Source organism: Clupea harengus, chromosome 23 (assembly GCF_900700415.2).
Source record: "Clupea harengus chromosome 23, Ch_v2.0.2, whole genome shotgun sequence".
In the NCBI taxonomy this organism is placed as follows: domain Eukaryota; kingdom Metazoa; phylum Chordata; class Actinopteri; order Clupeiformes; family Clupeidae; genus Clupea; species Clupea harengus.
The window spans coordinates 23,680,263-23,693,600 of NC_045174.1; the positions used below are offsets into that span (position 1 = coordinate 23,680,263).

A 13,338-nucleotide genomic window follows, 5' to 3' on the forward strand; every position below is an offset into this window, starting at 1 on the left:
AGCAGTCAGAACCAGCAGTCAGAACCAGCCTGTCAGAGGTCCGGTACCTGCAGCAGCGATGCCGACCATCACCGACGCCGTGTAGAAACTCCAGGTCAGCGGGTGGATGAACATGGCAATGTAGCCACTAGAGGGAGAGAGAGAGGGAGAGAGAGAGAGAGGGAGAGAGGGAAAGCGAGAGAGGGAGAGAGAAAGAAAAAAAGAGAGAGAAAGAGAGAGAGCACAACAAGAAGACTGAGGTTAAAAATAGTAGTAGAATAGATAAAAATAGTGCATCTTCAGGTGGTTGCCAGGTCATGTGGTTGCCAGGTCAGGTGGTCAGGTGTTTCCTGTTGACCAGGATGTGGGTTCTGTAAGTACTTACTTCTACATGTAAAGGTTCTTCCCTGTAAGCCAAGTAAATGTAGGTGTTTACCTGTAGACCAGGTGTGTGTGCAGACGTTTCCCCAGGTGTGTTTAGGTGCTTACCTGTAGACCAGGTGTGTGTGCAGACGTTTCCCCAGGTGTGTTTAGGTGCTCACCTGTAGACCAGGTGTTTGTGCAGACGTTTCCCCAGGTGTGTTTAGGTGCTCACCTGTAGACCAGGTGTGTGTGTGCAGACGTTTCCCCAGGTGTGTTTAGGTGCTCACCTGTAGAACAGGCCGCTGAAGAACATGGCCAGCTGAGGTCCGATGACAGCCACCACGGACGGGGCGATGAGGTTGGAGGCGGAGAAGACCCCATAGATGATGGACATACTAGAAACAAACAAACAACATAGATGATAAACATACTAGAAACAAACAACAACAGAGATGATAAACATACTAGAAACAAACAACATTCATGCTGTTGGTCATTCATTCATTCATTCATTCATGTATTCATTCATTCATTCATTCATGTATGTATTACTATGGCCATCACCACCACCATCAAACATAAACTAGAAAAAATCCTAGGCCACATTATTGATGGGGAATTTAAAAAAGGAATTTGTTATGTGCCATCTTAAAGCTAGGAGGTTAGTGCTGACTGATAACTCACTATTCTAACTCACTATTCTAAACTCCACTTGTAGACTGATAACTCATTATGGGACTACTGATCCTGCTCTTACTCCTACAGGTGCTGCTCCTGCTCCTGCTCCTGCTCCTGCTCCTGAAAGCAGAGGCTGTGCTGTGCTGTGCTGTGCTGTGCTGTGCTGTGCTGTGCTGTGCTGTGCTGTGCTGTGCGGCTGATTGAATGACCTTCTCAGAGACAGAGGAATGCCTCATCTCTATTAGATTAAGCCAAGATTAGCAACGGCCACTTTAGATCACAAAATACAAAATAAAAACACACTAGGACAAAAACATGCCCAGAACCAAACCATCACCCTTTTTGGTACACAGAGGGTCTTAAACCCCATTCCTTAATCACGGTGGAACCGGGAGTGAGAACAGTTTAATGTTCTAAACTACTAGAATAACAGAACCGGTAAAACGAGGGCCAGCCCAGAACTGGTCTAGCAGGCAAGGGAGCCTAATTAGGTAGCCTACCTGGTGTAGCCACTGGGCGAGGGAGCCTAATTAGGTAGCCTACCTGGTGTAGCCACTGGGCGAGGGAGCCTAATTAGGTAGCCTACCTGGTGTAGCCACTGGGCGAGGGAGCCTAATTAGGTAGCCTACCTGGTGTAGCCACTGGGCGAGGGAGCCTAATTAGGTAGCCTACCTGGTGTAGCCGCTGCCGTGGAAATCCGAGCTGTTATAACTCTTGAGCACGGTTTGCTGCAAAGGAGAGAAGCCATGTCAGAGAGATAGAAGGATGGAGTGATACGACAGAAGATAAGAGTATACTTGTCCCTCCCTCACTTCACACATAAACAGAAACGTCAAACAAGAATACTGCTTTTATCCCAAAGAAATTAACTCAGTGATGCCTGACACCCTGTCATATATAGATAGCAGTAAATTGATTGGATAAGAATATATGACGCTATAGTCCTCACAGTCATTTCTCTCACTTGATGTTGTGTTTCAGGAAGTTGGCTATACAGCAGACGTTGACCTTCAGGTCTCATGACACAGAGCTAACTGTGAGGATCGGGTTTATCAGGTGTTTCTTCCAACAAGGAGAAAATATACGCGCTACACACACACAACTTAGTTCCTTCCCAAACGGATCCACTTCTTCTGTCGTTAAGGCATGTCGCCTGCCAACACTTTAATTTCCTTTTGAACTCGCTAAACATCTTGCTAGTCAGTGATACTTTACTCTTTCCTCTGTCTGAGTTTACCTCGATGTTCCCGCATGTTGTAAACGCAGTGAACATGAACATGAAGCCGAAGCCCAGGATGACGATGTTGAGGAGAGACTTCCCTTCGGGACCCATGTTGACGGGATGGTCGCTATGACTACCACCTGTCACGGGACATCCATCAGCACAGAAGAAAACACAACTTGTCCTCTATATAAAACATTGTGACTCAAGCCTAATACAACTAATGGAAGATATATCAGGTGAACTGGACAGGATGTCCAGTCATAAGATAGCAGGACTACCGTGTGGCGAAAACACCAATTAGATAAACAACCTCAGTAAACTAACGTCTCTCATTAGCGTAATAGCCTTGCGACGACGGTTTGCCGCCATAGAGACAGGGTACATAAATAGATTGCCGTGAGTTTGAGGTCTACTCATTTCAACCGACCTTCAGTAAGAAGGATGCAATTAGCATCTCAACTTACCGAATGTATCACGGGTGCAGTTTCCGTCTCAAAGACAGTTTTCGGCTAAACAAACGGTCCCATCATTGTGATCTGCGCGAGAAGATACGAGTCGTGTGTGGACAGGAGTGTCATGAAAATCATAGGGGCTTGCTGTGCAGTGTTGTGCAAGTTCACACCTCTCCTGAACTAGTTCAAAGTTCAGTTCATACAAGTAAACATTAATAGTTCACGTTTGGGGAGTATTTTGTCAATGCGCGACTTTTCCCGTCACTGCCAACGTGTGTCATGTGAGACGTCAGCTGACCTACAAGTGCACCCTGGGAGATTGAGTCCCATCAGAGGATTTCTAAACGGCCGTAGACGGGCCTGTCCGGACCCACCCATCGACTGTGTACTTTTTTTTTCTTTTTACAGAAATTGGCCCCACCTGCCCTTTTCAATACACAGTGTTTAAATCCTAGGTTAGGTAAACATACTAACAACTACACTTTCTATTACAGCACCTTGGCAACTCACACACATTACAAGGATACACATTATGCAAGCCATTTTGGAATACAAATGACCAAGTTAAAAAAGGAAACACTCACTTCTAAGTCACTTTGGATCAAAGCGTCTTCCAAATGGATTAATGTAAATGTGTGGACTGTTGCGGTTTACACAGTGGCTTGCAGGCCTATCCCATAGCTAAAAATGAACCCGGGTTCAAGCAAACTAGGCTTCATCTGCATATGAGGTCTCAGTCTCTTCAATTTAGAGAGTGATGAGGCTGGTTCACTCAATAGCTCGCTATCGACTAACTCCTCAGACTTATATTACCTCAGACAAGGTAGCTAGCTAGCAGGTTAGCTGGCAAACCAGTCTTACAAAACTAGAAGACCATACTAATTTTAAAAGACGTTTTTACTGACTTTCACAAACAGAAAACACAGCCGATTAGCAACGTTGTCATTATTGGTGCACAAAAACAGCTCTCACTGACACACTGGAACGCAGCGTGTCTGACCTCCATAATGATCCAATGACATTACAAGAAGTCCGACAAGCCCCACCCCCATATAGTGACGTTTAGGCAGGCTTGCTAGCAATTATCTAACAAGCAAACATCAAACTATAACCCGCAGTGGACGGCTGTCTGAGTTTTTCTTTTAAGGAATACGGTAAGTCACTGAGAGAGAAAGCCGGGATTGTGTGAATATTTTGGCGGCTGAGCTAAAGCTGTCTTTGTAATATAATTTATCTGGGTTTGCAATATATGAATGTAAGCCGCACCCACTGAATACATTTTTTGTTTTGTTTTTTTGAACATAAATAAGCCGCACATGTCTATAAGCCGCAGGTGCCTACCACTTTACACAGGCTAAAATGAATATCAAAAGTAATACAATGCTGATGATGCATATTATTAGTTTGGCCAGTTACGATAAGTGCACTGTTGCTTTAAGAGAGCACGGTTGCAAGAGTCAATCAGAAATAAGGTAGTTCTTCCTGTTCAGGCAGAACGTTAGATTGAAGACAGCGAGATAGAAGAAAGACGCTAGTTTGAAACCAGTGAGCTAAAGAACTTGAAAAGACTGGATTTGTATTGTTGTAAACTTTTATTTTATTTTCTAAAGTGTTTTGAGTTGTGTTCTGTCTACGCCGGTAGACTGTGCTTATTTTGACATTAGTTAAGTTATTGAGAGATACTGAGAAATTGCGTGTAGCTAAGCATCTGTCGGTAGGAAAACTGTATGATCAGGGAAAATGTATTAAAACCGGATGTCGTCACTTTAAGCCGGTCTCTGGTTGGATAAAGCTTTTCAGCAGAAATGGACAAGGACCTTTGATTTATTCTGTAGGAACCATGCCGATGCCTGACTTTTAATATTGTGTGACGTTGTTGAAGTTCAAGTTCAACATTAATAGCGATTGAATTACCCTTGTGTCGTGTAATCGCTAGCGGTAAATACACGTTAATAACTTGAATGACTGATTAAGGATATATGTTACACATCACAAACACATGTAATCGATGGGTTTTGGGGGAAATTAGGTAATTGGTTAGCTTAAATTGCAGTATCTTAGGCGAGCTAATTGACCTGGCTAGCTATAGCGGAATTAACAGTGCTAGCTTTGTGTTTGGTCATATAGCTTCGTAAAAGTTCGGTTAACAAGTCACTTGTGTGTTTAGTTGTATGACTTCGTAAAAGTTCGGTTAACAAGTCAATTGAGCATTAAGCCACCTGACTATAATGGGTCTATTCATATTAGCATGCTAACGTTAGACTTATTAGCAGCGAGGCTAGCTAGCTACTATGTGTTCCAATGGATTGTTGGTCTAAGCGTTAGCTTCAGTTAAGTCCTACAATAGGACAATACTCTGCAACATTCGTGTACCACATGGACAACTAACCGAGTCAATGTAGACATAGGTTAACAAGTCACTTGTGTGTTTAGTTGTATGACTTCGTAAAAGTTCGGTTAACAAGTCAATTGAGCATTAAGCCACCTGACTATAATGGGTCTGTAAGTAGACGATGGGTTGACTCAAAAACGATCCGCATACGGATGTAATTCTAGAATGTTGATTGGTTAAGATGAGTTACCAGGCAGGAACGGAAAACACCATTTATTTGATTGGCTAATACCAGGACCTCTACTTTTCCCGCTGAGCTGCAACGTCGTTTGCCTGACATTTAATGTGGTGTCACGTTTAACGTTGCTGTTCAACATTAATAGCAACTGAATTACACGTGTGTTAGGTGTAATCTGTAGCGTTAAATAACATAAACTGAGAGTGATTGATAAAGGATATATGTTACACATCACAAACACACATAATCGATGGGTTTTTTGTGTGAAAGTTATTTAATTGGTTAGCTAAAATGACAGTATCTTACATAGGCTGACATGGCTACGATAGCTAACTAGATAGCTACTGTACTGTGTTTGGTTAGCTCAAGCTAGCACTCTTACAAACACACATACATACACAATCGATAGGTTTTTGTAAAAAATAGTTCATTGGTTAGCTTAAATGACAGTCATTTATGCAAGCTGACTAAGTTTGGAAGACTTGAAAACTTCAAGACCTGAAGACAAAAGATCCTTTTTGAAGACAAAAGCCTCTGTTGAAGTTACCTAAACTTCATCAACAGATTACACATCCCCATCCAGCTAAGGTAAGTTGATTTACTTGCATTACAAATAACCTCAGGTAATGTTACAAGTCGCCAACAGCGAGCCTTCCCTTTAGTAGTGCTATATGCTTAGTTACCATGCTATTAAATAGAGGACCTTCACTTTTAATTTCGTGACATTTTTCTTACAAGTAATGTTAGCCCACAGTAGCATAGCCTGCTGTCAAACGCTTCTGGTCAGTGCGCATTTGGCACGAATCAGTCACGTTAAATGCAGCGATCAGGGATTTAAATCTCCCGGTGCTATTGCAATAGTTTCGATGTTTTTGCTCTTTTTCACGATGTATTAATGACATTGTACATTGTAGCATAGCCTGCTGTCAAACAGTTGTGGGCAGTGACTGAGGGAAAATAAAGCGCTAGGTTGCGCTGCGCGTCAAAACTTTATGGATGACATTTAGCACGTTAAATGCAGCGATCAGGGATTTAAATCTCATGTTTTTATGTACATGTACATTTACAGACTTTCTATGTGTTCATCAAACTAATGCTGTCATGTTCTCTCTCCCTCTTCTCGTTTGTGACAGTGTGCTACGTTGTGTTTTGTGTGTTTGTGAAGTGTAAGTGACATATTGTGTTATATTTAGACATCCTTGAGAGATGGAGAGTTTTGCACGTCTGGACGCTATATTTTATTACCTTGCAAATGGTTCCCACCAACTAGGAAGTAGTAGGATACAGATGTCTTCTGTCGGTAGAGCAGCAAAGCAGTATGTGTTAGATATGGGTATGTTGTACTATGTTAATTCAGGTAAGAGACGTCTGGTTGTACGTACCCCTGAGGAGAGGGACAGGGTACTGTATGAGTGCCATGACAGTGCAGCCACTGGAGAGCACCCTGGTGTACAGAAGACTGCACAGAAGGCAGTGCAGCATTTTTATTGGCTGACTTTGAAAAAGGATGTAGAGGATTGGGTTGGTTCCTGTGAGCCCATGTCAGAGGCATGACAGAATTAAGACTGTAGCACCTACGCTACACCCTATTAAGGTCCAGGGTCCCGGGCAGGTCATGGGAGTTGATTTAATTGGGCCGCTCAAAACAACATCCAAGGGTTACATCCATATCATAAGTTTTACTGATTTGTTCTCCAAGTGGGTCATGGCTAGGCCTCTGAGAGGCAAGAACGGTCCAGGGGTAGGACTTATGGTGACACAAACTGTTTTGGCACAGGGTGGTGTCAAAAAGATTATCACTGATATGGGAAGAGAGTTTGTTAATGACTGTAACAAAGCTCTTTTTAAAACCTTTGGGATAGAGCATGCTGTAACTTCAGCCTACCACCCGCAGAGCAATGGGCAAGATGAGCGCTCAAACCAGAACATTAAGCGCCATCTTGCAAAGTACTGTAATGAGGAGCAGAATGACTGGGACGTCTATCTGCAACACGCTGTTTATTCGATAAACACCTCGAAGCAGCGTTCCACAAAGGTGAGCCCATATTTTGCAATTTATCGGGTTCATCACGGCAGCAGCGCCGATCCAAAGGTAGATGACTTTGAGATCGCGAACAGTGAAGAGACGCTGCAGAGGAACGTTGGGCTGGACCGTTTAAGGTGGAGTCCATGACAGCCAAAAGAGTGTCCAGATTGGTTGACAGGTTGAATGTTCGCCATTTGAAGCCATATGTTCGTCGAACAGACACGCCCAAAGATGTCGGCATCGCTTCTGATGTCCAGGAATTGAGTGTATTGTGCGACATCTCGATGGAAGCTGTAGGTGCTGAATGTAGGTATTTCTTCATTTTATACATCTCCACATATGTACTGTCATGTCAAGTTCAATGTAGAGTGTTGAATGTGTTTTATGTTCCTTTTTCCTAAAAGGTGCAGATGTTGATCACACATTGGAAGTTGTCGTGCCACGTTTCGCGACTTAGACAGTCTGGCAGGCCCAGAGTTCAACTGGCTGACCGATGATGTAAGTAAAACTTAGAAATACATTTTTATTTTACTTTTTTCCTATCATGTTGTCATCAAATTTCTTTTTCTTTCTTGTAGATTGTGAATACGTGCATTGCAGTGATTGCTGCAGATCACAAACAACGTTCCACTGTAAGTAGTTTCTATTTTCTCTCTAGTCTGACAACTTACCAGTATCTGTTATTGTTTTGTAGAAGTTTACTCTGGGTTTTTTTGTTTTCACAGGACAAAGTCGTGTTCCACGCCCTTACCACAGACGCATACACGTTGTGGTGTCGTGACTGGACAGCACATAGTTGTGTTACGGAAAGAACTTTAAGCTGTATCAATGGCATTAAGCCAGATGGCGTGGTGCTACTGCCCCGTCTCGTTGGTCTGCGTTGAAATAAAGCTTTACAGGTTTGGTCAGCGGACACCTGGGGTTAAATGCGTTGTACTGTAGCTTTATAGGTTCGGTCAGCAGACACCTGGGGTTAAATGCGTTGTACTGTAGCTTTACAGGTTCGGTTAGATAAGGTAAAGTTGTGCCCTGCTGCTGGCGTTCCCTAGTCAATGCCAGTCACTTGGAGTTAGACATGCCTTGCTTCTGTCACCGGTCACATGGGTTAGACTTTGTCTTACAGGTGTGGTTAGCGCACACCTGGGGTTAGAAAGATGTGCCTTGTTTTTACTGTCTTACAGGTGTGGTCAGCGAGCAGTGCGTGCGTTGCGCTTGTAGGAAGTCCTTTACGGTTCCCAAGTGCGGCGTGCTATCTGTCAGCGCACACCTGGGGTTAGACGTGCGTCACAGGTTGTATTTACTGTTTTTTGTAAGGGGACAGGTAAGTTTGGTTCTCTCTCCATTTTCCCCTTTAAATGTATGTTATATGTATACCATGTTCTATGTATGTCCCTGTGAAGTTTGTATGTCTGTCACATATGTCTGTTATACACATTTGTTATTTAAAAGTATCTAAGCATCCTTTTCTTTTTCATTAACCTTGTGTGGAGGCTATCCTATAAGCCTCAGTGTGGACGGCGTGTGTTCCCCGCCATCCACACCTTTCCCTAATTGAGTAATCACACCTGTAGATATACCCAATTTCCTGTGACGAGCCACACCCAGTGCAATACTCGCCCAAGTGGCTAAAATAAGTAACATTAAAATAAACCTAACTAAAAGGTGGATAGAAATGGCTCCTACACCTTGTCTTGTCTTGTCTTGTCTTGTCCTGTCTCACTAACACCCCACCCATAACCTGTACCTTGACGTGGTGAGTGGGCTTTCAACTAAACAGGTCTTGTTTTGAATGGTGTTAGTAATCATGTTTTTAAAACAAGTATATGCTTTGCAGTATATTTCCACAGGTCTACTGAATGGAACACATCGACTCAATTAATTTAGACTGACCACAGCATACAAGACACTGCACCTGAAGACAGGCACCTATCTCCCTGCAATCACCCGACACTGAATGTCTTGCATCAAATAAAATAAAAAACATACACTGTCATAGTTTTTTCAATGTTTGCTATTGAATTGTATTTAAATTCGTTCAGATGTTGTTTATCATGTGTGTGCATATACATCTGCACCCTAGTGTAATTACTGCACTTGGTTTGGAAAATGTATTTATTGCTAGCTCTACTGATGGCTGTAATGTGTAAGTACTCAGCTGTCAGTCAAAGTTCAGAGCAGTTATGTGACACTGTCAAGATTATGTCACTAAATAAATAGATTGGTTTCAAAGACGTTAATTGGGAACCTTTTTTAGAACCTAGTTTCTATCACCAATGTTTTCTATACCTCTGTAAAACTGTTGACTGGTTGTAACTAACATTACAAACAAATTGCGAGGAAGGTTGCTCTTTTCTTCGCAAACATATTTGTTGTTTGCCATTCTCGGAAACTGATTTCAATAACCTGTAGTATGCATAGGAGTTCAGGGGGCTTAGCATTTCTAGGTTGCTGCATTGATATGCTATATTGTCTTGGATATATTTTGCATTTGTGCATAGTGTTACATACAGTTAGTGTAGCAACTTCGTGACATGAGGAGTAGACGTTCAAGGTAAGAGACGTGTTTATTAATGAATTAAACCCGATGCGACCAAGATAGGATGTCAACAGGTTGACTACCAGGCTAAGCTAACGCATCGTTTAGCTACGTTAGCTTGCTGCTATGTATTTTCCACGGTTGAAAAGTTCGGTGAACAAGTCGGTTGTTTGTTTAGCCGTATGACTTCGTAAAAATTCGGTTAACAAAACAGTTGAGTATTAAAACGTATAACTTCACAGAATTAAAATAAAAAAATAAAACGATCGTTTAAAAGTCAGGCAAACGACGTTGTAGCTCAGCGAAAAAATAGAGGTCCTGCTAATAGCCAGTTCCTGCCTGGTAACTCATCTTAACCAATCAACATTCTAGAATTACATCCGTATGCGGATCGTTTTTGAGTCAACCCATCGTCTACTTACAGGGTCTATTCATATTAGCATGCTAACGTTAGACTTATTAGCAGCGAGGCTAGCTAGCTACTATGTGTTCCAATGGATTGTTGGTCTAAGCGTTAGCTTCAGTTAAGACCTACGTGTACCACATGAACAACTAAACGAGTCAATGTAGACATATAAAAAGTTGTGTAGATAGCTTTATTCACATAAGCCGTATAACTTCACAAAAATAATAATAATTTAAAGAAAACCGATCGTTTGCATGCCAGGCGATCAACACAACTTCTCAACTAAAAAGTAAAGGTCCTTGTCCATTTCTGTTGAAAAGCTTTATCCAACCAGAGACCGGCTTAAAGTGACGACATCCGGTTTTAATACACTTTCCCTGATCATACAGTTTTCCTACCGACAGCATCCATGCAGCTGCATCCATGCTAGCATCCTAGCTCCACAAAGCCACCGTATACAGTCACAGAGTTCCGTTCTGCTAGCAACGATAACCCACAATAACCCCAGGAAGTAAAACGAAACGAGGAAGTAAAATGAGTTTGTTGTATCAAATGAAAGGTTTTTACAACAAACAACCCTGTTAATCGACTGGGTAATATAAAAACCTTTTATATGCAACGAGTTTTATTGTTCCATTTGTCCTAATGATCGGGAAAATAGTTAAAAGCGTGTTTGAAAGTTATAGTAGCCTATTTGTCATTATAAAGTCCTAATCTGTCTACTCGCTAGATCAGACTTTATAATGGTATTTTGTTAACTGTGCATTATATTAACTTGCTTTAAAACAAGGTAAGATATAGTGAGTTAATTTTAAGCGTACAGGATACTTTGATAATGACTAAGATGTAGCTGAAAATTGACAATTAATATTACTTTCATAGTAACATCAAAATGGGTTAAAAACGATTCACTGATGTTACAAAAGTATGATTTTCTTGTTTAAATATAGGGAACACTGACTAAACAGGCATCATTGTAAATATTGTAGTAAGAAACAGTAAAACACACAACAATCTGCTGATAAAAGGATTATGTCTTCAATAAAGTTGGTTGAACATGTTCAGAACACTGTAAAGAAAGGGTAAAATATGTTTAGCAGTCATTATTCTGGTCATTCACTGTGAAAAAACACTTGACACACAGATCACACAGGCGAAAATGCATTATCTTCAATGGCAGGGCCATGTGACATGTATCACTCTTTGCTGAAAAAACTAAAGATTGTGTCTCAATGAAAGGGGGGTGGAATATGTTCAGGACACTCCAAACATTAAATAAAATGTGTGAAGTAGTTCAGATTTACGTCCCTGAAGGCTCCACAATACTTTAAACATAGGTGATCAGACAGGCGAAAATGCATTAACTTCAATGGCAGGGCCATGTGACATGTATCGCTCTTTGCTGAAAAAACTAAAGATTGTGTCTCAATGAAAGGGGGGTGGAATATGTTCAGGACACTCCAAACATTAAATAAAATGTGTAAAGTAGTTGAGATTTACGTCCCTGAAGGCTCCACAATACTTTAAACATAGGCCTACACACAGGCAAAAATGCATTAACTTCAATGGCAGGGCCATGTGACATGTATCATTCTTTGCTGAAAAAACTAAAGATTGTGTCTCAATGAAAGGGGGGTGGAATATGTTCAGGACACTCCAAACATTAAATAAAATGTGTGAAGTAGTTGAGATTTACGTCCCTGAATGCTCCACAATACTTTAAACATAGGCCTACACACAGGCGAAAATGCATTGTCTTCAATGGCAGGGCCATGTGATATGTATCACTCTTTGCTGAAAAAACTAAAGATTGTGTCTCAGTGAAAGGGGGGTGGAATATGTTCAGGACACTCCAAACATTAAATAAAATGTGTGAAGTAGTTGAGATTTACGTCCCTGAAGGCTCCACAATACTTTAAACATAGGTGATCAGACAGGCGAAAATGCATTGTCTTCAATGGTAGGGCCATGTGACATGTATCACTCTTTGCTGAAAAAACTAAAGATTGTGTCTCAATGAAAGGGGGGTGGAATATGTTCAGGACACTCCAAACATTCGATAAAATGTGTGAAGTAGTTGAGATTTACGTCCCTGAAGGCTCCACAATACTTTAAACATAGGCCTACACACAGGCGAAAATGCATTAACTTCAATGGCAGGGCCATGTGATACGTATGACACTTTGCTGATTAAACTAAAGATTGTGTCTCAATGAAAGGGGGGTGGAATATTTTCAGGACACTCCAAACATTAAATAAAATGTGTGAAGTAGTTGAGATTTACGTCCCTGAATGCTCCACAATACTTTAAACATAGGTGATCAGACAGGCGAAAATGCATTATGTTCAATGGCAGGGCCATGTGACACGTACGTTTAAAGTATTGTGGAGCACTCAGGGACGTAAATCTCAACTACTTCACACATTTTATTTAATGTTTGGAGTGTCCTGAACATATTCCACCCCCCTTTCATTGAGACACAATCTTTAGTTTTTTCAGCAAAGTGTCATACGTATCACATGGCCCTGCCATTGAAGGTAATGCATTTTCGCCTGTGTGTAGGCCTATGTTTAAAGTATTGTGGAGCATTCAGGGACGTAAATCTCAACTACTTCACACATTTTATTTAATGTTTGGAGTGTCCTGAACATATTCCACCCCCCTTTCATTGAGACACAATCTTTAGTTTCATCAGCAAAGAGTGATACGTGTCACATGGCCCTGTCATTGAATAAATGCATTTTCGCCTGTGTGTAGGCCTATGTTTAAAGTATTGTGGAGCCTTCAGGGACGCAAATCTGAACTACTTCACACATTTTATTTAATGTTTGGAGTGTCCTGAACATATTCCACCGCCCTTTCATTGAGACACAATCTTTAGTTTTTTCAGCAAAGAGCGATACATGTCACATGGCCCTGCCATTGAAAATAATGCATTTTCGCCTGTCTGATCACCTATGTTTAAAGTATTGTGGAGCCTTCAGGGACGCAAATCTGAACTACTTCACACATTTTATTTAATGTTTGGAGTGTCCTGAACATATTCCACCCCCCTTTCATTGAGACACAATCTTTAGTTTTTTCAGCAAAGAGCGATACATG

At 41.4% G+C, this 13,338-nt stretch overlaps 1 protein-coding gene and 1 long non-coding RNA gene across 3 annotated transcripts in view; one reads left to right on the top strand and one right to left on the bottom strand.

Moving 5' to 3' along the window:
* LOC116218733 (UNC93-like protein MFSD11) overlaps window positions 1–3,338 on the bottom strand; it is an 11,443-nt gene extending 8,105 nt beyond the window's left edge. The window contains exons 1-5 of one of the 2 annotated variants that reach the window (XM_031561407.2): window positions 2,710–3,338; window positions 2,258–2,382; window positions 1,693–1,748; window positions 630–737; window positions 48–127 (exon numbers count right to left, since the gene is read on the bottom strand). In XM_031561407.2, the coding sequence (XP_031417267.1) occupies window positions 48–127; window positions 630–737; window positions 1,693–1,748; window positions 2,258–2,353 (340 nt within the window). In that variant the 5' untranslated portion in view covers window positions 2,354–2,382; window positions 2,710–3,338. Of the gene's footprint in view, window positions 1–47; window positions 128–629; window positions 738–1,692; window positions 1,749–2,257 lie in introns of both variants that reach the window. The other variant, XM_031561408.2, reaches the window with a different exon arrangement.
* Window positions 3,339–7,438: 4,100 nt separating this feature from the next.
* Window positions 7,439–7,806, top strand: LOC122128688. The gene is made up of 2 exons (XR_006151564.1): window positions 7,439–7,599; window positions 7,698–7,806. It is a non-coding gene; the product is annotated as an uncharacterized LOC122128688 (long non-coding RNA).
* The last annotated feature ends 5,532 nt before the right edge of the window (window positions 7,807–13,338 follow it).